Genomic DNA, 22,602 nt, shown 5'->3' on the forward strand with positions numbered 1-22,602 from the left:
CCTTTTCATATTAACTTTAATTGCTACTGTTGACAAATTATTCAGTCTAGCAATATGTATGCAAACAGAGGTGGGATTTAGGAACACACATATTGAGAAGGACAATGCTTGCTTGAGGAATTAGACTTCAGCTGAATGTCCCAAGCATGAAGGAGGTGAAGTACATCCAAATGATTCAGCTCCTCTCAAGTTCAGGACTTCTTGGTCAAACCCACCATGACACAGAGTGGATGGCAGCCTCCCTGGAAGACACCAGAATCTGACTCTGCACCTTCCAAGCAAGGGAAAAAGCAGCTGCACCTCCCTTGCTGCAGGTTCTTGTGTGGGAGGCAGGGCACCACCAGTAAGGGGGCAGCTCTTTCTGTGCACTGCTGGACAAACTGCGTTTTTCTGGCTATTTTTTTCCCCAGCAACTTCTGCTTGTTGTGTATGCAAAAGGCTCCCCTGGTTTTGCAAGTGGAGTGTGCTGAGGTAACACTTTGTAGGAGCTGTGTTTTACTTTCTTCACATCTCAGGGGTTTTTGTGCCCACGTAGCTGACACACGCTCAGAGAGGCATTCCCAGATGTGTCTCGCTTCCTTTGCCATGTGCATGGAAACATAATGTGCATAAAGGCTTGGCACACTCAGGGGAAGATCAGAAGGCAGCCAGCTGCGTTCCTCAGGAGGTACCACAGCAACATTGCTGAATTCAATGTTGGAGCAAGCAGGAGTGATATTAGGAATGATGGAGAAGAGCAAAAGGCAGCTCCTGCTCCTGCCTGCCAGGCTCAGCACACATGAGCTCTCCTTCCACTCAGGGGATGGAGAGGGATGGAGGGGATGTGTGGAGCAGAGCCTGCTCCTGCTGCTGGGTGCTGGTGGCTCTGCTGGTTTGCCCCTCCCAGAAGGGAGGGATGCTCTGCTCTGTGCACTGCTGGCCTGACAGGGGCATTCGAGCATTTGGCCTGGCTTTCAGAATGAGCTTCCTGGGAAAAGGGGGTAAAAGAGACATCTTTGCACTTGTAGGCCATTGTGACTTTGTGACATTCTTAAATTTATGTATGTTCTCTAATTTTTCCTCATGGAATAAGCAGTAAGTGCAAAGTTAGTTACTTTTACCTCTGTAACTTTCTGCCATGAGCCATTCTGTCAATTTTTCTCATTTCCAGGAGTACAATTATTTTGCAACTGATTGGGGTTTTTTTCTAGTTGTTTCTTTGTATGATCAATCCTAGCTTTGCAGTGAAAGTCTAATATATTAAACAAATATATGCTCTAAGCATTGTGTGAACTTGATGTGAATGCCTGACAAATAACCAATGTTTTCTATGTCTTGCATGGATTTAAGACAGGGACAATCATGTAATTCTCTGTCACTGGCTCTGCCAACCACTCACATTTTTTACTTTCCAAAGCAGCAGTTAGTAAGGTTGGCTGAACAGGGCAGGACAGAAATAGTGCTTGGTATGTCTCAAATTTCCCAACACTTTAATCTATACCAGAAAAAATTAAGTTAAAAGCAGAAATGTTCCTCTACTTTCTAAATCAAAGCTGTAGAATGTTTCATACTTGCTGTTTTAGCTTCTTCAGGTGGAAGCCAGCAATGTGTTCTTCACTGAAAAACAATGGCTTATCCACCTTAATCACATTGCAGCAGGTTCAGATTGTGTCTGAAAATGTTTTCCAAGCATAAGAGCCAGGATGATTTTCAAAAATTGCTGATATTCTGAAACCTGTCAGCATCAGAATAGCAACAGTTGGGCCCTTTCCATCTGTACTTTTTGTTGCTGGATTAATTTTAGATGGTGCTGCATATGGATTATGCAGAAAATGTTGCCTCCCTGCTTTTGTTAACTCCACAGTGAGTAATTCTCCTGGGGGTTTCATGGTCCAGCACGTGAGCCCCTCAGACAGGGCTGCTGCCTCTGGGAGCAGACACCTACTGAAACCTGACAAGTTAGAGGTGCTTTGAAAAAATTTCCTCGTGGTTCTGAAGCTGCCTGTGGCAGGGAGCTGGAGAGGCAGAGCCCCCAGCACAGGCTCCATCAGCTGTGGGCTCTGTGCAGAGCTGGGTGTTAGTGCTGATCTGCTGGGCATCCCTTCCTCCCCTGCAGAGCTCTTGAAATGACCACACTCTGAACTCAAATTAATTTAGATGCAAATAGCACATCAAGTTTGGTTTGTTATGTTTTCCCCCTCAAATATTTTCTAGTGCTTTCAGGGAAACAGAAACTGATGGTTATTTGATAAAAGTATTTTCTCTGGTGCCTGTCATCTAGTTGTTCAATGTTGATTGCCTCTGGTTTACAGCTGCTGGTTGTTTAATTAGTAATGGGGGGTCTCTTGCCATTGGCATTAGTCAGTAATTCCTGAAAATAGCTAGCACAGGGAAACAGGGTGTTGGTGTTCTTTTGATTGAAAAAGTTGAAATCCTGCTTTAGAAAGAAAAGCATCCCTTGGTGATAATGTTCATGTGAAGTCATGTAGATGAAGCCAAAGAACCAAATGTAGCCTTTTTAAACTTGGAACCTTTTTAGCACTGCATTATTCTTGTAAAATACATACCAGAATAAATATACTCTTTTTTTTGAAGCTCTTAATTAAACTTCTAACTTCTTAAATGTTACCCTTTTTTTAGTTTTTCTTTTTTACTGAATGTGAAAAGAATAAATGGTTTTAAGTTGTTTTAAATGGTTGTTTAATTAGTAGACTAAGATTAGTATTAAAGTTTCCCTTCTGGACTCTTCTATTCAGCATCACATCCATTACAAGTACATTATTTTTCTCCTTAGCCTTGTCAGTGTTCTGGTGCTGCCAGTATTGGCATTTCAGCATAGATCAGCACAGAAGAATCACAAGCAAGAGTTAAGTTTTAGTACAATGGATAAAACGCTCATTCTGTGCAACTTTTTCTATGTAACTAAATTTTTTATTTCAAATCTACATTCTAATTAAACATTGTAAATAGGAACTTAAAGCCTCCTTTTCAAGGTAACTATGCCCTAAGCTGAATGATAATCAGAGGAGATACACATTAAAGTAATCTTTCTGTAGTGTTTCCTGTTTATTAATGCTAATGTGTCTCTTCAGACACTGTAGCATTGCAATTCCATTTATTTCCTTTTGGGACAACCAGCACAGGAATTAGATGGTGGAGCAAAAGAGGATCTACAAAAGTTGTTTCAGTGGCATTGTATTGAATAGAGAGAAAAATGTTGGTTGAGTCAAGGTTTACAAAAGAGAAATTTAAACAAAATACATTGAGGTCTTGGAGGTGTGGGTGGGATGACAGCAAGATGACACAGTCTGAATGCTAGGTGAAGGAAAGCAGCAAAATATCAAAAAAGAGCCTAAAAGTGGGGTATTGCCCCCAGAGGGCTTGTTGGAATTAGTGAGTGGAGAGTAATTTAGAAATTCCAGAATTTTATAAAATATTTGTCACAATAGTAAGAGTTTTCTTCATCTGAACTAGTGCACTTGGGTCACAAAATGCCCAGAGATGATCATTCATTACATGTGTTCTCATAATCAGAAGATATTTTTTGTCTAAATCAGCATTCTTGATATATAAATGGATTTATTTCAAAGATCTAAAGGCCTTTTATCTAAACTAATTACCTACTAGTGAAATAACACTAAAACTTCTGTGAGAAGAGCAGACTGTACCCGCAGTTTACAAAATCAAACAAAAAAGCAGTTTATCTGAAATACTTTGAGACTATTTAATTTCAGTGCATGCAAGCTGCCCTCAAATACATTTAATAGTGAAACTTTTTTGGGAATGTGCTAATAGTAATACACCAGCTTGTCACCTTGGTTAGGAAGTGTTTCTTTACAGAAAACTTTCCTAGGAGAAATGCAAAAATGAGACTCCCAGGCATGGCTCTGCCTCCTCCTGACAGCCAGCACTATCACTACCCAGCAATGTGATGTCATACTCATTCCTGCCTAAGTAGATAAATGAAACATGGGCTTTCTGATTTTCTGTACATCTTCCTGCTTCTTTATCCATTCTCAAATATTCACAAAATATTTCAGACTATCACTTCTATTATAATTGTGCTCTTGGGATTCATGTATATGAATAAGTCCATTTTTTAATATTGGAGTTTATTTAAGTTAATATTTAAAATAATTTCACTGCTAGTTAAATTACATTACAACAGAATTTCACTGCTAGTTAAATTACATTACAACAGAAGACTGTTGCACTGCAGGTTAAATGAAAAACCTGAATAACACTTTAAACACAAATGGAAGGTTTTCTGAAGTGAACTGATACATGCAAAAAGGTTACAGAGAAAGAAAAATACTATGAAAAAAAAAAAACTAAAGTCAAAATATTTGCTGACATTGTTTTTCTAAGTTGCTTCTCAAAAATCCATTGATCAAGGATCAAAGCTTGAAGTGTCGTATTATTGAGTTGGTTGAAGTATCAAACTACAAATCTGACTCCACTGTGGTCTTAACTGCCAGGCCAGCTTTTAGTAAATACAGTCTCAGACAAGATGCCCTGGTTTTAGTGTTCTCAGCTGAATTCTCTGCAAAACTATAAAGCCTCTTTTCTTCTTTGAATCCATAGATAAAATGTGCATTTATTTGTTATTATTCACTTCTGAAATGATGAGGAAGAGAGGGACTGAGAAAATATTCAGCTCATTCAAATACTGGTTCTGCCACCATAGGTAATTAAAAGTTTTATTGTTGAATTGAAAAGTTTTTGAAGGGCAAAACACACCAAATCCCCTTCCTTTTTGTTACTTAAATCAATTATAAAATGTTGTTTTTTTCTTCAAGTCCATTAAATTTCAGTTGCCATTCTCAAAACAGCTGCATGCATACCACCAGTTAAAGCACCTTTAATCTGTAGCTCAGATCTGCTAATATTTAATTAGAAATGTCATTCACCAGTTTCAACACTTCAATTTTAAGATTCTGAGTACATGTGTATTAAATTATGTAACTTCTTAAACATCTGCATCATATCCTTTTGGTCAGTAAAGGAAAGCATCAAATTTACTGTGCTTAAAGTAAATTTATCTGTGAACCTGTATATATCAATAATTTCTAATTAATGAGAGTTAGTCCTTTTCAAAGACAGCAGGAAGTACAGATGTAAAGACTAAAACTGATCTGTTAACTTTGTGTTTGTTGTTTGCTGGCTTAAATCTTGAGTAAAAAGACTATTTGAAACTTTCAGTTTACCAATATTGCCCCACAGCTAAGAATTGTTCTGTTTTTAAAATAATTCAAAAGTGAAAGTGAACTTATAAGAATATAAATTTTTTTGTGCTGAATAATCATCATGGAAGACCAAGAAAGTATAGGAAAAGAAATTTTTCTGACCTTTGTGACCTTTCTGTAAGAATAAACTCAAATTTACTAACTACTAGCCTGGTGTACAGGATACAGGGAGGCAGGGAGTGCACTCAGACTCAGCTGTGCAACCCACAGGATGTTTTATTAATCACAGACCCATCAACTTGAGCTGGCTGTGGGCTGGGGGGAAATCCATATTAAAAAAACAAATTATGCTCTGGCTTATCTTCCTATAGGGAAAAAATTAATCCTCTGTCTTCTAATAAACAACACCTGGAAAAAATTTGCTTTGTGGGTGCTCACGGATCCAAATTAGGCAGCCAGCAATGATCTTTGTTTGGCACCAGCAAGAGGCAGAGCTGCTTGTTTCCACTATAATTCACAAAGGGCCAATGTCTTCCAGCTCCTTTCAAAGCCCTTGTTAGCCAAGAAGCAAAATCTGTGCTACAAATTAGAAAGGCTGAAATATTATCAAATGTCACTTGGAGGACAGAGATACCCATATGAGTTTGTGTCCCAAGTAATCTCAGGACCATTTTCTCCAATAAAGCCTTAATCTTTTTTCTGTGTTTTATCAGAACTGGTCAGTCTTTTCTACTGTTTTGTTCACTAAATCACAGTTTAGGCTCTACGGACTGTAACATGAAGATAAGAGTTTGAAGTCTAAATGGAAAAAGATTTATCTATGTGAGCTGCAGTTTATGGAACTATAGCAGATAAAGAGAAATATATTTTTGGAGCTCATTCAGGTTATTTTCTTCTGCAATCTGCTGTGCTGCTTAACCAGTAAATTAGGTAGGCCAATTCATGGAAATAGAGGAAATTATAATCTATTCCCCACCACTTCTAGGTGATAATTTAACAAACAACAATTTTGTCCTGCCAATTATCTGGGAATGTTCTAAAGGGAACATTACAAAGACTAGAATGTACTTTTGTGGCAACAGAGTAATTTTAAATAACATTTTAAAACTTGCCTTATACAAAAGCTTTTATGCTCAATGGTCTGAAGATCTTTCACTCAGAAAAGTCATATTGGAGCACAAGAGTAAGAGACTGTATGTTATAAAAGCTGTTTTAATTTCTCAGGTTTTCCACATTGCATTTTGAGTGTTACATGGGCTTCCCCTGCCAAATCCAAGCTTATAGTATAGTATGTAAAATATTTCTTTATTGTATGCAACAGGTACTTTTTTAGCTTCAGCTGTAAAAGTGAAAGTATTTCTGCCATCTAGACTTTTGTAGATAGCTAGGAATGAGGGATAAATTCACTAGGACAAATCCAAATAAAGGAGCTTGCCCAATTTCTCACTAACTCCAGCTGCTGGGTGTTAGGAGGTCACACATCCTTCGTAAGGCCTCACTGAGGCAGGGAATATCACATCAGTTTGTTATGGCTGAAGAAGAGCCTCTGCTCTGAAGCCCTCCCTAGGGGAGCAGTAATTTATATTTTTCAGGATGTTCTTCATGATTCTGTAGGATGATATGAAGCTCACCTGGGAAACTGTAAACTTGAGTCCTGTTTTCTGCTCCTGGAATTTTATCCACAATTTTGACTGTACTTCCACAATGCATTCACTGGATAAAGAACTCCTTAAATTAGCATCTGAAGTGGTAGGCTATGAAGTCATGTGTTCCTTCAGTTCCATTTTGGTCTGATTACTACTGAATTTTCTACCATTTTTCTCTTGCCTTGCTTCTTGCTTTTGCTGTCCTTTTCAAGAATATGATCACTTACAATATATTTATTTTTGTAATGTTTTAGATGAGATATAAGCTTTTTGTTGGGGGTTTGTCTCTAATGATTCATCTAAAAATCATGATCACAAAATAATTCTATTTAGTTAATTGCCAACTTGATGTAAGTTGTTATTAAAATTTAGTTTCCTACCAGCAATTACTCCTCAGAAATCATATTTTATTCACTCTGTAAATCTATTGCACTGTTCATAGTGCTATTATACCTGTGACATTGTAATAGCAACAGTGAAAATCAAGTCATCTTTCTGCTGACAGAATAAAAGCAGTAAATGTCAAACTAATGAATGTAGAGTGGGCATATGTAAATGACCTAGAAGAGCAGAGAGGTTCTTAACATTTCTCATTTTAATTCTCATAGATCAACCTGAGTTTCACTGTGTGAAAGACTCCTATGTGGTTCATCTGCACTGGCTGTAACTTGATCAGATTTTTTAGAGGGCTTCATATTCTTGCTAAAAATTAAGTAATGTTCAATAGATATCTAGCTTGAGAAGAACAAAGCTTACTGAGCTCTTACTCCTCGTCAGGCTGAGCTCTGGCCACAGAGCTGGGCACAGGTGTGCCCAGAGCAGGGATGTGCTGCTGTGTGCCACTCCTCACCTGGGCACTCTGTGCCCAGAGCAGGGATGTGCTGCTGTGTGCCACTCCTCACCTGGGCACTCTGCTCCATGCTGTGCCCAGAGCAGGGATGTGCTGCTGTGTGCCACTCCTCACCTGGGCACTCTGCTCTGTGCCCAGAGCAGGGATGTGCTGCTGTGTGCCACTCCTCACCTGGGCACTCTGTGCCCAGAGCAGGGATGTGCGGGGTGCAGAAGTTCAGGTACATCACACCATAACCAATATGATCCAGTGAAGCTGATCCCTAAAAAGACTATATTATCCCTAAAAAGACTATATCCCTAAAAAGACTATATTTATAATAAATCTCTACTGTCCACGTGTCTCTAGCTAATACATGATTGGTTAATCCCAGCTGTTCACACATCTGAATTAGAATGCTGGTTGGATCATCTAACTTTTCACGCGTCCTGCTGTGGTTGTCTGGCCCACCCATGACTCACTTCTTTCTTACTTTCCCAAGCTTGCTGACAAACTTGCTGAGTCTAAATGATTCTTCTTCTTGTATGTCTTTCAAGGATGTACCGAGCCCATTCCTGAGTATGTCCATTATTCATTGGTTGTGAACGTGTCCATTGTCCATTGCTACAAGCAGGCAGGATTGTGCATTGGCTGAATGTGGCCATTGTCTTGCAAAAACTCCTCAACCTGCAAAAAGCTCTCGACAGGGGTGTGCTGTGTGCCACACCTCACCTGGACACTCTGCTCCCTCTCCACATCTGCATTCAGGCCCTGGGAAGTAGCCCCATGCTGAGGACACAGCTGTAACCCCTTGCTTGCTTTGCCCTGGCTCTGGAGAATTGCAGAACATGCTCAGGGTCTCAAGTACAGCTTTTCTCTGGTGTGAGTTCCCACCATGGCTGTGCTGCTGTTTGTGTCTTTCATCTTTCCTGAATCTGGTAATTGAAACTGCAAGAGATAAGCTTTGCTCAGAACTGAGATGTTACATGAAAAACTGATTTTTTGAGAGCAGTTTCAAAACACTCTGTCTTCTGAAAATCTCTTTCATAATATGTTGGGGAAAAATCAAAATATCCTCTCTATCTTTCTTACAAATTAAAGAACATTACTAGCTTTTTTGATTCTAGAAATAATTTCTGTTTATTTGGCTAAATACCCAACTTAGATAAGTGGTATTTGTAACAAAGCAATTCATAGAGGTAGTCAACCATAGAAAAATATTCTGGCTAAAGAAATAAGCATTGATTGAACAGATTTTAAAATAAAATTTAAAAAAATCCATTAACATGAATGAAATATGTTATAAAACACCTGAATATCATTTTCTGAGGATGTTCCAAGATGGATGTCCTCTATGCATTGAAAATATTAGCATAGACAAGAGGTTAGATTATATAATTCAAGAAGTTGGACAAAATATGCTGGCTAGTCTGAGCAGACTTCTCTGGTCTGAAATGCAAATAAAATTTTTCCACATTCACCCTTCCCTGAAAGGGCTTGAATAGATGAAATCAGCTTTTGTTTAGGAGCAATCAGGCTCAACCTGCTCCATATGGCTCCTGCCAGGGCTCTTTGTAGCAGCACTTGTGCTGAGCAACCAAACCACGCTTTCTTCAGGAGAGTCATTAAAAATCCCTCATTCTTTCACCACTCTCCCACAAGTATAGGTACTTTCTTCAACATTGAATTTAATACAGTAAGGATTTTCCATTAGCTGAGCTGAAAAAAACCAGACATTTTTGTAGATGATAATGTCTTCCAGGTATCTAAATTAAAATCACTTAAACAAATGGATTCTCTATTTAATGTAGCATTAGTTCAAAAAAGCACATGAAACAGGGATTAGGATTCAGTAGACTTCTTCTTTTATTGTATAAAAGTAATTACCTTTTAAATACTATCCAAATTAGCATTTTAATATTACTCTAGGCTTATACATTTTAAAAGCATATTATAACTTGATACCTAATACAGAAGAACCCTATTTCCTTTTCTGCTAAATTAGTCTGCTGTATAAATTTGAATAATTTTCAATGTAAGTGACAGCAATTTATTCTTACAAATAAAACTCATATTACAACAAAAGATACTCAGTATTTTCAGCACGGCTAATTAGAATGTGAAGAGCTTCATTTCATCATGTTTGTATTTCTTGGTAAGCTATTTGGGGAAAAGAGTCTCTTGTGTTACCCATCTTTATGTTTTACCAGACCTTGTCACGGTTAAATAGATATGATTATATATATATAATATATATATATATTTATATATTTATATATATATATATTTATATAATATATATAATCATTTATATATTTTATTTATATAATCAATTACATATGATTATATATGAAATATATATATAAGAAATATATGACCTAAACTGGAGTTCCATCTCAAACCTCTGGTGAATTTTGCATATTAAAAGTCCCAGCTGGCTGAAATAATACATAGAATTCACTTTTATCTTTTAAAAATGAGATCATCTGGCTGCTTGCATAGTAGACTTTGATATTATTTTCGTGCTTCCACATAACATTTTTATCAGTGTATATTGTGATAATAAAAAAGACTTCCTTCTTTTATCACTGGATTTATTTTTTGCTCATGTCTGAAGCAAATTAATTACTTTGTCATCTTGATAAAGCCACATAATTTAGTAAGAACTTTACTGGTAGAATAAAGGGGACAGACAGGAAAAGGCTTTAATTTTGTAGAATAAAAAAGATTAGGGAAGTGCAGGAGAGGTATAATAAAGGTGTAGTAGGCTTGTCCACCAAATATCTCAGTGGTCTGTTAATCATAAGAGTATATGGGGAAAAGACAGGATCAGGTGGATAGTGAAAGATCAAGGGGTATGCAGTTTTTTAAAGTCATTTATTTTATTAAATGATAATGGTAACTGCTAAATGCAATGGTAACTCCCATAGGGCAGCCCTTTGAAAATGCAAGCTGCTCGGTGTGACATCCCAGAACAGGTTTTAGTGGCAGGGTTAGAGAGATGTAGCCCTCTGCAGATCCAGAGGAGTGGTTCTGAGCCTTGCTTCTGGCATCACCCACTCTGCTGTCATTGTACCCCCAGCCTGGGGACTTGGACAATCCCAGTGTGGGGCAGCTCCATGTGCTGCCCTTGTAGTGGGGGCTACAGGAACTACTGGAAGCTCAGCTCCTCATCCCACCAGGCTGTCTCATCTCCTGACCTCCTTGGATCAGCCCTATTTCCTTCCTAATTCTCTAAAATATTGTGTGCATTATTTTGCTGGTATTTGCACATAGCCTTGGGTCTCTCTCCTAGCTGCTGCAGTCTGGGTTTGTGAGAGGTGACAGCCCTGACAGTCACAGCAGGAATAAAAATGAGCCTCATCTCCTGTGGCAGACTATCAGCACTGTGTAGTTCCTAATACTCTCTGTGTTGTTTATGTGTCTGAAAGATCCTGGGTGAAAAACTTTTTGTGGTAAAACAGGTAGAACTGCCACTTTATAGGTCTGTGATGCCACAGATAGCCTCATAATTTCTGTGAGAATGTAATAGGTAGAAAAAAAAACAAATGTTTATCAGGTAATAATAGATTCACTACCTTCTTTTCATGAGGAAGTAACACCCTAAAATACAAGGGACATAAGTGTGTGTGTGTTATATATATGTATGGATACATCTGCCTGGAACTGTAGCTCCCTAGCAGCCAAAAGCTCTTTCTGACTCTTTTGCCCTTATGCTTAAAATAATGACATTAAAAACCACATACATTTTCACAGAAATTTTTCACTGGTAGCTATTTTTTACTTGGGTATTTTTTTAATCCTTTAAAATACTCATATAACTTATAATTTTTCCATTTCACTTCAAGTTAAGGTTTTGACACAACATCATGAACAAGGAAAATGACAGTCTAATTCATCAAAGTAAAATTGTTTCATTGCCTTTGTGAGATGGACGTGCAACTGAGACCATAAAGCTTGAAAATTAGTTTCAGAGTACAGCCACTGCCCTTCATTTTAAGGCTTGGGTTTTTTTAAAAAAAATGAACCCCTCCCTCCATTTTTCCCCTTTTTTCTTGTTACATTTGTGAAACTATTTCCCTTTCTCACTAGGTTCAGTTATAATATAATTTGCCAATGTAGTTTTGCCTTCAGCTGAGTTCCTCTGAATATATTCTCATAAAATGCAACCAGAACTGGTCCACTGGCCTTTGCCAATAACTGTCCCTTTTCCTGTTAAATACTTCAGGCTAACCAAGTAAAAAGCATTTCTTTGTCATTCCCTCTAGAAAATAAAATAAACTGTAAGACTCATTTTGTTTCAGAGGCAGAGTTCACAGTGAGTGGTTATATCAGTAAGACACTGAAATGAGCCTTGCTGACCAAGTGAAATGAAAATCTGCCACTCTGGTGCTCTCATGGAACCACAGGAGTCATCTTGGGGTGTCAGGATCAGGTGTAGAATAAGGATTAGGCTCTCTGTTCTAGGCTTTATATAGCCTTAACATATATTTGATATGTTCCTATGCTGATTCCTTGCCAATAAGGAATTAATTGGCCTCTTCTGGTATGTCTGACTCCTTATTTAGGCAGCTATGCTGAACTTTTATATTGATATAAACAAAGGAAATTGAAGCCCCAATGGCTCATGGATGATTTACCAGCAGCATTTTGTTTAAACTGCAAGGGATTAAATTATCACAAATCCCACAGCTATGGAAATAAGGCAAATTCTCATTGAGGTGTACTTTTAAAGAAGACAGACTTTGGGAATGGGATGTGTTTCTGCATTGTGCATTGTATAACTGTGCATAGTTTAGAAATTCTGAAGGGAAATTAATAAGAGAAGCTCCAAAAAAAAAAAAAGAAAAAAACCCCAAAAAAAGTTAAGAGCTGTTTTTAAGGAACAGTGCCTTGAATCAATTTTCCCTGGGAAAAATGGTCATTTATATTCACCTATTTAGTTTTTGTCAAGCCAAAAGGGATCTGTTTTAATTATAACAAACCATTGGCAGGAATAACAATTCTTAAACACATTTTCAAAAATAAAATTTAATTCTCTCTCTAGCTAGGCAGTAAGACAAAAAGCAAAGTGTTGTGGAAATCCTCCAGCCTTTTATACATATTTGAATTGAAATGACAGACATTTATAAATTGGCAGGTCATGAAAATCACATTAAAGCAATCATATTTGTAAATTAGCTGTGGTGTAACACCTGTGCATTCTAATTTGGTCCTTTAACTTTTGTCACTGCATAACTGAAAGCAGCTTTTACAAAAGTTTGGGAGAACCACCCACATGTATGCAACAAGTAACAGACATTTACTTAATACAACAGAAATCTTTAACAAAAATTTGGCTTTTATTGTTGTCATTCTCAATGCCATTGCAGGTGTACAGCATCTCTTTAACACAAGCTCTGAAACCATCCACAGAGACAGAATTTGCCTGAAAACCTCTCTTTTTTAGTACAGCAAAATACATTCAGTATCACTGACAATCCCTGAACATGAATACCAATGCTGGGATCCACAAGCATGGTAAACATGCAAATGTTCTTCTACATAGTTAAATGTGGTGGAAATATGTACAGGGCTTTATCTTTGAGTTTTAGTGGCATTCCCCCCACCCTTGTCAAACTTATTGCTGAAATTATTTGGCTTTCTCGGGCAGAAAACTATTTTCATTTGTATGTAACAGCATTTTCCTGCATAACAAACAAGATGTGAGCACTTCCAATAGAAATGTATCTAATGCAATGTATTGAGCTCATGGAATATTTTTAGCACACTCCCATCAAAGAAAGATGAAGTGCATTTCATAAATCCATCCAGTTCTTCAGAAGCCAACTCTTCATTTTTCTTCTTCCTGGTCTGGCTTGACTTTTCCTGGCTGCTTTGAAGCACATTTGGTCATGACTCTTTTTCCCTGGAGAAATCAGAACTTCTCCTGTTGTTAAAAAAGTGGATGAATTAGATGAGCGATGTCCTGGAGCAACTAAAAGCTCTGACCAAATATACCACTGAAATAAATGGAAGCATTTCTCAAGAGGCAATTAGATCATGTCTATTGAGGTAATTCTCTAAAATCCCATACAAATGAGGAAGCTGGGGGAAAGTGGAGCATTCTGGGGGTTTTCAGTCCTTTGTACTCATCGTATTTCAGGTTGTTGTGAGAACTGAGGAAGTTCTCTGTTTTACGCAGTTCAGTAGCAAAAGCCCTAAATTCCTTCACTAAATAGAGGTGACTTTATTGAGGGCCCTGCATTTGGTGCAGCCTTCCACCTCTGGTGGCAGCACAAACCTCCACGTGCTCATGGAGACCCCACGTGTGAGAGGGAGAGAAAGGAGCCAGGGCAGTAATGAAGAATTATTCTGCCTTGCTTCCATAAAATTGGCTGTAGAAAAGAATTACTGCAAAGTCTTTGCATGGAATAATCAAATTCCTGCCTCTCCCCTCAAGCTGGGTGAAGGGAAGAGCCACTCTTGTACAGCAGCCAGGCTGAAATGTTGAACACAAACATCTGCAAGGTTACAAAACAGGGTTTCAGGGCATCCCTCTCCAATCTTGCAGCAAGGTACTCTTTTGTCTTGTGACAGCCTCCCTCTTCAAACCATGGCATTATTCATGTCTCTGGTTGTTTCAGGAGCAGGCATTTTTACAGACAAACCTGCCTTCTCACTTATTTCAAATATTTTATTACATGAAAACACATCCTGGTAAAAAATTGTCCAAATTAAAAGAAGGCTGGTAATCATATCCAAGTTCAAAACTAGATATAAAGGAAAGACGAAGACATTTTAAATTCTATGCTTTAGGCAACTGTGGACTTTCTTTTAATGCCAGAATAAAATTCTGGGTTTTATACAATTTACCCCAGAGAATGTTGTTTTTCTCTTTTCTGGGCTGATAGAAGACTATTTCAGAAAGGTTATACTAATATTAAAAAAAATTATTTTGCAGCATTAACTTTATGTGCTTAGTTGAACTTCTGATTTTTTTTTTCTTGTAATGACAAGTGAAAGGTCCTTAGCATGATTTTCCCTTGCTGCATTTACTGCTTTCTTTGAAGACAGAAATAAAATTTATGGGTTTGTCAGCTTTTGCACTACTGTTGGGAAATAAATGTTCATTTAATTTGCCCAATTTGTATTTTCCTTGCAACCACCTTCAGGATGGTAGATTTGACTGAGACATCCCTGTTGTTTTTACACAGACCTGGTTAGTTTAGCAAGAGATGCCAAGTTTTCTGAGGCAATAATGAGTTTATCCAGATGCATTCTTTTCTATTTTTCCATGCTTCAAAGGAGATTTTTTTAAAGGGCTGAACTAAGTATACTTCAGTGGCTTGCTTTCTCTTCTCTTGCAAAAGGTAAAAATAAGTATACTGTAAACACAATTTCCTGGAACTAGCAAGACCACACAACTACTGAATTAATGAAATATCGTTGATTTTGACTGAGTAGACAGAAAACAAAAGGCAAAATATTTATTCAGTCTGGTATGTTGGTTTATAAAACTGGATGAACTCTTCTGCAAACTTTGATACATTTGAACACATTTTTTTCTGAAGTAACTCAACTAGCTCTATGTTAAAGATTGCAAAAGAGACAAATTATAATTTCAATCAGTAAAGTCACAACGTTACACAAATCATCAAAATATTACCCTCAGCAATCATCATATATTAATATCCTTTAGAAGTAGCTCAATGGGGGTTTTCAGCTTGGAGCACTGAGAAATGACTCTGGGAATCATAAGCATCTTTTCAGTTTTCTGCAAATAAAAGCCATTCTGTCCTTTTGGAACTATCCCTTGGTGAGAAGGGATTCAGTGAAAGAGCAGAGAAGCTGAATTTGGGTGTGGGGAAAGACAGGCCCATTTGGCAAATGTTTAGAAAGTCGATATAAATAATATAATTCACTTCAGACTCATGCTGAACCCAATCTTTAGTGGTGATAACAACATTAGAAGATTTAAAACCATGAAGAGGGACCTAATGTTGTATTTCTTGCAAATTTTAAAGATTACCCTTCTGATTCAATTTTTCTTAAGCTATTTTTAAATTTACTTGCTTGAGCCTTTCTTGAAAAAAAAAATCTAGTCCTCACAATCCCTACCTCGTCAGCATTTGAAATAAGAGGTGTCTTCTATTCCAGGATATTAATAATTTTGCATATTAAAACCATTCCCCAAGTCTCTTAATTTTCTCCTTTCTCTTTCTCTGTGTCTTCCTGAGAAACATTTTAAAAGACAAGAATTACTTCTTAAGCAAACTGTGAAGAGGATTTGATGATGCGTTGATCTTGCACTTTCTTCGAGAATGCTGTAATCTAAAAGGGTTTTTTCCTGTAGGATCAGAAAAATAATATGAAAATTAAATAGGTAGGGAAAGTACAAAAACCAATGGCATTGCTTCCAACACCTTCCAGTTCTGTAACTGCAGTATCTTGGTCAGTCATAAAAAAACTTAACTCCATAGTGTTCTTTAAATAATGCTGCACTTTTTGGACCAATGGCTGCCTGGACATCTGTTTTCCTGCCAGGGACCAGGGGCAAAAGTGAGTGGATTTTGTCTGCATTATTTATAGTGTTAATTTGATACATAATTCCCTTCTTTGTCTCTTTGTAATTGATTAATTTGCTAGTCTTTGACACATCTTTCTGCAGGTGGTGCTAGCTCCGAACAGAGCATGAAAAAAAAAGTTTTCTTTTTATGAAATTGAAATGTGAAGCAGTAGAGGCATAATAATAAGATATTATCATCAAGTCACAGTTTTACTACTCTGCTATTTCTATTACTCCCCAGCGAGGCTGTTGCTAAACAGGAGTTTGGCAAGTGCCAATAGTGTGTTGCAGTATTAGATGTGCAGGCTGGCAGGTGGTGGGAGCTGGGAAAAGTGTTAGCAATGAGGCTCCCACCACAGACAGTCTCCCTCTTAAAAGCTGTGCTGAGAGGCCAGGGGGAGTACAAGTCTCACTTTCTCCCTCTTCACTTAGGCAGTGTTATGCTGGCCTGCCTGTGCTCTGGCTGGTTCCTGGAGTCTTTTATTTCCATTTTTTTCACAACCCCATCTACTTGATTCACCCTTCTGGCTTTCCTCTGGAAATACATGGAGGAACACACAGACAAAGAGTGCAGTCTCTTCTTGGATTTGCTACATCACATGTTGACATAGACTTCTCATTCACCCATTTTTGTATCACCCCCTTGTCAAGCGTAGTGAATTGTCTGAGTGAAAAAAATGCTATTGCTGCAGTTAGATATTGTGATGCAGTTCAATTTAATTATTTATCTTTTAAAAAAGAGAAATGTCCTGTTCACAAACCCAAACAATTATGTCCTTCTTCTTCTTCTTCCTAAAGCCTTTTCCCACTAGAATTCTGTCTGCAAACTTTCTCTTCTTCTCAACTTCTTTGTGTGCTTGGGCAGTGGAACATTCTTTTAATCTTCTCAGCTTCTTCACTTTTCCCCTCAAATACAGCTCCATCTAGAAGGTGTTCCACTTGTCTCTATTTTGATTTGGGTGTATGAAGAAACTTTGTAGTGTTTTGGTTTTTGGCGTATTTTTTTCTTTGGTTTTTCTTTTCTTTCCAAACACACCCAGAGATCATATATGGATGTTTGTCTCAAAAAACTTCCATGATTGGTATAAACACCATAACAACTCTTATTCCTTCCTGGGCTCTCATTACCTGAAGCAGATGGTAGAGGAAAGCTGGACTCCTGCAGGATGTTTTCCCAGAGGAAAGCAACTGCCTTTAGTGACAGCTGGGTAAATGTCAATTTCTGACTCACAAGACACATATTCCATTAAAAAAAATAAAAATAAAAATCATCTTATTTGGAGGAAACACAGATTCTCAGGCTTTCCTGCAGAATAAAAATGCTGAATCTTCTGTCCAGAAATCTAAAATCACCTTCAGAGTCTTATAGTCCCACTTGGAGTCTTCCCAGATACATCTATTTGTATATTCCCATGGATGTCCTTATACAGGAAAAAAACTTACAGGGGGCCTTGAAAACTTCTCATTTATGCTGGAAACAAACAAACAAAAGCTACTCTGATAAGTAATAAAGAAACAACAATCATTTCATGTTCAATATGGAAAATATGCTTGAGTTAACTCTATACTCCAGAGGTTGTGGATCTTCTGGGCCCAATTTTTTTCTTGTCCCTGTGCATAATATTGGAACATTGAAAATAAATAGGACTGTCCCAAATCAATTGGAAGCTTCTTTAGAAAACTGTTTTGCTGCTGGAATACAGCCTCTTACTCTACAATTCTGCTGTGAAAATGAGGCCAAAATGTACTCCCTACTGTAGCGTATGAATGCATCTAAAATTGCTGTAGCCTGTTTCAGTACATGTGGCTCAGCACATCACCCAGCCCTTGGCTACGTGCCAGTGGGAGGCTCGAGTGTCTGCAGTTACCTCTGTAAGCTTGGAACAAGGGCTCTGGCACTGACTGCCCCCTGCTCAGCCCAAATGAACATCACTGAGCTCATTGAAGTCATTTTGCCTTCAGACTTGAGAAAGCAGGGACAGAAATTAGCCTAAAGAGGGATTTGATGCTGAGGCAATTTGATAATGAACATGTCTCCTCACTGGTGTCCCAACATCTGAAAAAGCAGATCAAGCTCTGAAGATTGAAGTCTTTGTTCAGTAATGTACCCTTGCCCTCTGCTTCAGCTGGAATACGGTGTGCAGTGCAAACTTGGGCCAAAGAACTCATCTTGATCTTATGAGTTGTTTTATTATTATTTTATTATAATAGTATCTTACAAAATTGCTGCATGTTATATTAATACATTACTAGTAATGTATTAATATAACTGATAAGATTATTTTTATTTTTTTAATAAAAAATTGTTATACTATTTGGCCCTGCCATACTGACAGAAGAGATCTGTTACTAAAGTCAGGAGAAGTATGATCACATACTAGGACAAACTGCAATGATGGTAGAAAAAGCTAGAACCAGAAAAAGTAAATTGTCTTTATTTGTACACACGGCAAGGCTTTAAATCACTTTAAGCACAAGTGATGAGTAAAATCAGATTTCAAGGATAACGTCCAGGTGTCTCTGAAGTCATAAGGTCTCAGGTTTGTTTTTTCCTTACTGACTTCAGAAGAGAAAGAAGTCCCAGAAAGTAGAAGAGCTTTCAAATAGACAGTAAATTAACTACTGAAGTGGAACAAGGACTAGCCATACATCACAGAAATTACTTGTGCACAGAGAGTCTCCATCTAGATTAGAGAAGTGCTCAGCTGAGAAAGCCAAGAGAATTAAGGAATGAAGAGATGGACAAAGACCAGACAGATCCTGAAATAAACTGTAATCAGACACATTTTTTATATTAGAAATATGGTACAAGATTACCTGGTGTGATTTGCACAGCAGCACTGCAGCTAACTGTGCTGCGGGGCTGTATGCAGCAGTAGATGCTGGTCCATGTGACTTTACTCAAACTCTTTTAATCACATTGGAAGTGTGACATTCTTTCAGTGCCAGAGTTGCTGTGCAAAGGCAATATTGAATTTCACAACATAGTTCATTTCCAGGCAATCCAGTAAATTAATGTTTAATGAACATATGGGGTTTTATCATAAAGAATATTTCTAAGGAATACAAGTTCTTTGATTCAGCTTCTTTACTGATTTATTTTTGTAATACTGAAGTGGAAGGAAATTAACTTTTCACCATTCTCAGGTCTTTATTACAGCAAAGAATCTCTGGGACACAAGGTGCATCCAACATTCAGACCTACTAAACATTTTTTGGGCCAAACAAATGGGTTAGGCCAACTTTGCTTTTTCCTCACAAACCACTCAAACATCCTGTGCTATGTTTCACTTCCATCCTTTCTTATATTCCCCTTAGACCCAAATTCTTTAGGTGATGGTCTTGCTTTTCCAGGCTGATTAGGACTGGTGGGCTCTACCTTGTTTTCTGCTGACTGCATTAACAGTGCTCAACTGGTTCTTCCTACAACGCTTCTTTCAAACCTGTGGGGAAAAGCCAATGTGATAAAACAGCAAATGATCACAGTAGAGGATGAGCGACCTTACAGAACAAATTCTGGCTTTTCTGCAAGCTTCAGAGCCTCGTGCATGCCCGCGGCCGAGAGTTTGCGGTTGATGTTCCTGTATCTGCACTGCAGCAGGTTGCGATAGGTTGTCCTCAGGTCCCGGTTGAAGAAGGCATAGATAAAAGGGTTAATGAGGGAGTTTGCATAGCCCAGCCACAGAAATGTTCTCTCCACCCAGAGGGGGATGCAGCTGCACGCTGTACCACAGATGAAGGGCCTTGCAGTTGAGAGGAGGAAAAAGGGCAGCCAGCAGATTGTGAAAGCCCCAACAATAATCCCAAGGGTTGTGGCAGCTTTCTGTTCTCTTTTAAAGATGGAAATGTTTTTCTTTTCATGCTTTAGGAGTCGTGAAAAATTAGTACATTCTTCAGATTCCTTGTGCAGTTTTACAAGTCCATTCACAGAAATCCTTTCCATTTCTTCCAGACGGGGAAAACCAGAAAACTTGTGTTTAGCAGCACTCCTCCTGGCAGCTTTATAGATCTGATAGTACATGAAAAGCATCACTGACATTGGAATATAAAATGCAACTGCTGTGGAGTAAATGGTGTAGCCAAAGTCTTGACTGATGAGGCAAACCTTTTCATCGTTGACGTTCTGGGCCCAGCCAAAGAGCGGGGGTATGGTGATAGAGGCAGACAAAAGCCAGACACACAGGATCATTTTGGCCATACACTTCCCATTCTGCCTCACAGGGTATGTAAGGGGTCTTGTGATTCCCAGGTACCTGGAAGGATAGCACAGAGTTACTACAGAGGGCAGAGGTTAACTGTTAAAAGTTATTCACTTACTCTGCCCTAGACCAAAATCTTTGGCTAAGTTTTCCGTTTCATAATTTTCAATCCTCTCTTTGCAAGTACTTCCAACTTGTAATTCATGTGTCTTTCATGTTAAAATTTATAATGTTAGTATTCTATATAAAAGGTCTTTTATTCCAGAAGGAAATCTCCCATTGGCCATAACAGGCTGTGATTTCTATGAATTTGTTCAATCTTCATGCACATAAAGCATATTTAGGCTTTTAAGGAAATTCTGAAACCTAAATTTTATTTTGCTACCTTAAGAAATCTTGGAGTATAGAAGAATGTTCACTCCCCAAAGTCTATCACTTTTTGTATTGAGTGGATGATTATAACAAGCAAGCACTCATCTTCATTCTTCTTATCTATTCAACAATTAGGAAGAGCTCTGCCACTAAGCTGAGATGATGAACTGTCTTTCTTCATGTTTCAGGCAGGAGTAACAAACTACAAACTTAAACCAATAGATTATTTCAGTACTAAAATAATTCTTTTTATCATCTCTTAATCAAAAAGAAAATACATTTATTCACTGTCCAAGGTTTGACTGAACAAAGTAAAAATCTGTCCAGTTCAAAAAGACCGGAGAAGAAAACACAGTTTTACAGACAAGAAAAATGCTTATAATGGGTCAGTTTTTCATAGAAAAAAAAAATTAGGTCTGTTGAAAACTTTTATATTTCCTAATTTGGGGTATTTTAAACTAAGTATCTTTTTCTAATTACAAAAGTAGTACTATGGCTCTGCATAGCTGGGTAAGAATATCCTGTTTGAATTTACTTTCAATTATAGAAAGTTTCTGTATTTCCTTTCTGACAATGGGAATTTTCTCTTAGATAGAATCACATGCCTTTATTTAGATCTAAGATTTTTAGTTTCAATTTTGGCTTCTGCTAAACTGGAACTTACCTATCAGTTACTGTTAGCTCCCCAAATTGTTCTTTTTCACTTCCTCCAGAAGGATTTAGAGAAAATCAGTGTGATTTGTTTTGTTACTTGTAAAAGAAATTCTTTCAAATCAAGTTCCTGAATAATGTTTTGGTTTCAAGAGCTACCAGTGTTTATTCATATAGTGAAAGTTCTGGAGTGTTACAAACAAGAAGTATAGCAATGTGATTTAAAATATTTTTGAGGAGCATGTTTTCTCAGTCTATTCACTTAGCAGAACAAACATGAGATTTGCCTGGCTCTGTGGAATGCATTGTTGATTTTACTGCAGTGCAGTAGCCCCAGTGCTCTTGCTTTATACAAGCACTTGGGTAAGCTAGAGTTATGGAAGTAAAAGAAACATCATTTATTGATCTGTTCTGATAAGTATCAACAATCCTGTTCAACCATGTCATTGGCTTTATATTGCTTTTGTGACAAGTGTTCCAAGAAGGACAGACTGGCTTATTGTGCTCTATTCTTGACGGGATGCACAAGTAAATTACAGCAGATCAGTATTTTGCCAGTGAATCTGTGCCTGGAGGGGCCATGAACAAAGAATTCTAGTTGGAATTGTCTGGGATCAGAGCAGTGCAATCCATGGACTGTGCTGCTAAAAAGGGCTGCTTCTTGTGCCCCTCACCATCAGCATTAGAACATAGCCCCTGGCCCAGCAGCCATGGGCATCATGCAGAGACCATGGAGATTTCTGACTTATAGCACCATGGCCAAAACCATTCTCACTCCCAGGAGCCAAGGGTTTCCCAAGGTGCTCCAAGATGCGGAAGAGAGGAATTAGTGCAGGAAACTTCAGTTTAACTAATTAAAGTATACCTCACACTGCTTTAATTAGTGCAACTGCAGCAAGGGTGAGCTCTCAGCTGCAGACTTTTGGGGACAAGAGTGGCCTACCCTTAAAATTTGTCTAAGAATAGCCCAGTTTAGGTACAAAACAGCTAAACACATCCTTCTTGTCATTTACAATGTGTTGTTTTCAAAAAAATCCTTATCTGCCTTACTGAAGTATGTGCTCCTATAGCTATTACCCAACTGGTCGCTAAAAATAACACTTTTAGGGTGAAGTTTATTACATAGCTAAAAACGTTAAGCTGGATTTCTGTACAAATCAGATCTGTGGGCTGCATATTCTGAGTGCCTACT

General features: G+C 37.9%; 1 protein-coding gene across 7 annotated transcripts in view; it reads right to left on the reverse strand.

The window, feature by feature from the left end:
- Positions 1 to 12,963: 12,963 nt before the first annotated feature.
- The window catches only part of HTR7 (5-hydroxytryptamine receptor 7), a 29,490-nt gene continuing 19,851 nt past the window's right edge, over positions 12,964 to 22,602 (reverse strand). Inside the window, exons 2-4 of one of the 7 annotated variants that reach the window (XR_004980457.2) lie at positions 19,695 to 20,441; positions 15,741 to 15,854; positions 12,964 to 13,569 (exon numbers count right to left, since the gene is read on the reverse strand). Coding sequence is in view for 4 of the 7 variants with exons in the window: in XM_036385862.2 (XP_036241755.1) it covers positions 15,800 to 15,854; positions 19,695 to 20,441 (802 nt within the window). In the remaining 3 variants the exon portion in view is untranslated. Of the gene's footprint in view, positions 20,442 to 22,602 lie in introns of all 7 variants that reach the window. The other 6 variants (XR_004980459.2, XR_004980458.2, XM_036385863.2 and 3 more) reach the window with 6 other exon arrangements.

Source organism: Molothrus ater, chromosome 8 (assembly GCF_012460135.2).
Source record: "Molothrus ater isolate BHLD 08-10-18 breed brown headed cowbird chromosome 8, BPBGC_Mater_1.1, whole genome shotgun sequence".
Taxonomy (NCBI): Eukaryota; Metazoa; Chordata; class Aves; order Passeriformes; family Icteridae; genus Molothrus; species Molothrus ater.